Below are 3,199 nucleotides of genomic sequence, written 5' to 3' on the forward strand. Positions count from 1 at the left end.
CACTTATAATACAGCTAATAATAAAAATGGATAACATTCAACAGTTCACTTTAAGGGGCATTTATCACAATAAAAATTATGGACAAGAAATACAACAGATTCTAAACAGAATACAAATATTTACCACTCTGACTAATGATCCCAGTACCAGAGCTTCCAGGAATGAGATAGAAGTCGAAAATGATTTACGCCTAGTTCCCAAAAAATCGAGTTCAATTAATCGGGTTTGCGCCGGATTTTTTGTGAATTAACTAACACGCGTCTTCAATGAAGACTCTTCAGTGGGACGGTAGGTGTTTTTATTCTCAGAAATCACAACGAGCTAATTTTTGGTGTCAGTCATAGGCGAACCTTTACACGACTTGTAAATTTACAAGATATTTTTGTTGAAGAAAATTTTTTGTAACAGATTGAGCTGTAGTACAAACGCCTGGTTTAGGATATGATCGATCAGTTGACTTTTTACTAGAATCTGAGTTTATTAAACAATGTGTTTACAAAGTAATACTTTTCCAATACAATGTCACTTGCAGACACACTTAACATGAGCCCCATGCGTACGATCGCACATACATCGCCGAAGATAGTACCTAGCGCATTTTGACACCACCTCACGTATTAATGCTCGTATATAAACCAAGCCCTGAACTTCCCTGACACCCATTGTGACCGATCAACAGACGGCAGTCAGTCGCTTCTGCCGTCGAATTAAAAAAAACAAATGGTGAAAATAAAAAAGTGCAACATGGCCAAACTTCTAGTGATACTATGCTTAGCTGCCTTCAGTAGTGCTCAAACGTACTCTGCTTCGAATTTAGTCAAGAACATTTATAATGAATGCCTTAGTCAGTATTCGGTGGAGTGTGTGAAACCGCGGACCCTGCAGTGGATATCTCGAGTAGCCAATGAAGAAGAGATCAAGATTACGGATGACCTAAGCATCATCAAGACTGCAACTGTGGAAGAAGATGGAGAAGTTGACCCCAGGATGGCTAAGGACCCATTGTATAAGTTGTTTGATCAAGTCGATACCTTCGTACAAACACATGCCCTGAAAGTGAAAGTTCCAGAGGAAATCACAAAGACCGCTGCCTCAGAATATGTACCGAGGTCACTGCTTGCTGATCTACCTTCAGAGTTGAACATGCCTTTGGATGGTGAAGAAGAAGTTGAAGAATTTGAAGGCAGGAAGAAGAAGATTAAGCTGCCTAAGCCGTTGAGAATCAAGTCTAGTGAGTGCCTGCGATAAAGAACTCTATGTTTGAGTTAGTTGAGGACTCAACTAATATCTGTTGTTTGTTCACAGAGCACGGTTTTGTTAAGAAGATTCTTCTGCCTTTCTTGCTTGGTCTCAAGTTCAAGGCGTCAGTGCTGGTTCCCCTGGCCCTTGCTCTGATTGCCCTGAAAACATGGAAGGCTTTGACACTAGGTCTTATCTCTTTGGTTTTATCTGGTAAGTGATCATATTCATGAGATATACTTACCAGAGTAACAATATCAGAATATCTTACAAGCATTTTAAAAAATATCGTCAGGTTATTAGTGTACAATTCTAAGAAAATATAAGATATGCACTTTAAATATATGATATGCACTTTTTTATATCACAGAGAAATTGCAGTTTATAAACTTAAAAATATCAATACAACCATTACATATATTTTTTAATAAACAATTCTGTTTCTAGGTGCCATGGTCATCTTCAAATTCACGAAGCCGAAGGTCGTGAACTACGAGGTCATCCACTATCCGCAGCACCATGTGGAGCACCATGTAGACCACCACGCACCAGCCTGGGACGCCCATGGCCCCTACCAAGCACGATCTTATGAAGACGCCCACGATATCGCATACTCCGCGCAAATATAAACGAAGGAACCCATAAATTAAGACGGACCAATGACTAATTTATTATTATTTATTTATTTATTTCTACTTTGTAAATAAATATTGCATAAAGTAAGTTTCAATTCTTGTCACGAGTATTCATTAACCTGTCCAATGCGGCGTTTGTCTGCAGCATATGACTGGTATTCCTACCTGAAGACTATTACAGCATCTTCATCAATGTCATTCAAATCTTTATTAATATTCATAGTTTCTAATATATCAATTTTATTTCCTTTACTTTTTGCCACATCTTTCTTTGAATCAATTTTAGAAAATATCAAGTCTAATTCGTCAACGGTATCATTTTTTATGATATTTTTATTTTTATTGATGATATTTTCTTTTGGCAAAGTAACATTAACGGGTACTAATTTGGTGTTGACAGTCTCGACATCGTTACTGCTAATATGGTCGAATATATTATTAAATTGATCATCTGAGCCTTGACTTGGTATTTCTAAAGTGTAAGATGGTTGCATTGCATTGGTGAAAAATTCAGGTCCTTTATTCTCGACACTGTAGTACTGTCCAGATGTTATATTTTTGGGTGAAGCCGTTGCATGAATAATATTCTCAATATGTTTAAGATTCAGGCCGAGTCGCGTTCGATTTTCTATTGAACTTTCGTGCGATTCATAATGCACTATGTCCGCGGTACGGGTTGGCAACAGGACATGGTTTGAAAACTTTTTGTAGATATATGAATTCTTCAAAGGGCTAATTTTGTACAATCCCAATAACACATTGAAATTATCGCTGTGAGATCTCTTTTTTCTATGCTCGATTTTAAACATTTCAATGTTATAAATCTGGAAAGAAAAAGAAAATTTGTTATCTTTAGTAATAATTAATAGTTATGAAAGTTCTTTAGGATATAGGTAACATAAGGAAACTTAACACATTTAAATTGTTTTATAACTAGCTTTTGCCCGCAACTTTGCCCGCGTTTTTTTTTCGTGCGTCCGCTCTTAACTTATTATTATCGATATCTCGGGATCTAAGTAACATATCGCGAAACCTATACCAGATTTTAAGTTAGACCTTCCTCTATACATCTTTAAAACCGCATTAAATTCTATCTAGTAGTTTTTGCGGGATGTGCGAACAAACATACAGACAATGTGCAATGTGATTGGTACGGAGCTCAGCGGATAACTACCTACATATTTCAGCGGACTCTCTCTAAAAGTAAACTTTTATAGATGAGGTTGCTCTGATTTTTTGACAGGCCGCCTGCGTAACGTCAATCCTCTTTGGGAGTGCGTCGTTATCATCTGCCAAGATTATGTGCTCCTAAGTAGCTACAAAA

At 37.1% G+C, this 3,199-nt stretch overlaps 1 protein-coding gene across 1 annotated transcript; it reads left to right on the plus strand.

The window, feature by feature from the left end:
- Positions 1-676: 676 nt before the first annotated feature.
- On the plus strand, positions 677-1,975 carry Osi18 (Osiris 18). The gene is made up of 3 exons (XM_053763909.1): positions 677-1,232; positions 1,307-1,453; positions 1,688-1,975. The coding sequence occupies exons 1-3, from the start codon at positions 722-724 to the stop codon at positions 1,867-1,869; spliced, it is 840 nt and encodes a 279-aa protein (XP_053619884.1). The 5' UTR covers positions 677-721; the 3' UTR covers positions 1,870-1,975.
- The last annotated feature ends 1,224 nt before the right edge of the window (positions 1,976-3,199 follow it).

The sequence above is a fragment of the Plodia interpunctella genome, chromosome 24, assembly GCF_027563975.2.
Source record: "Plodia interpunctella isolate USDA-ARS_2022_Savannah chromosome 24, ilPloInte3.2, whole genome shotgun sequence".
Taxonomy (NCBI): domain Eukaryota; kingdom Metazoa; phylum Arthropoda; class Insecta; order Lepidoptera; family Pyralidae; genus Plodia; species Plodia interpunctella.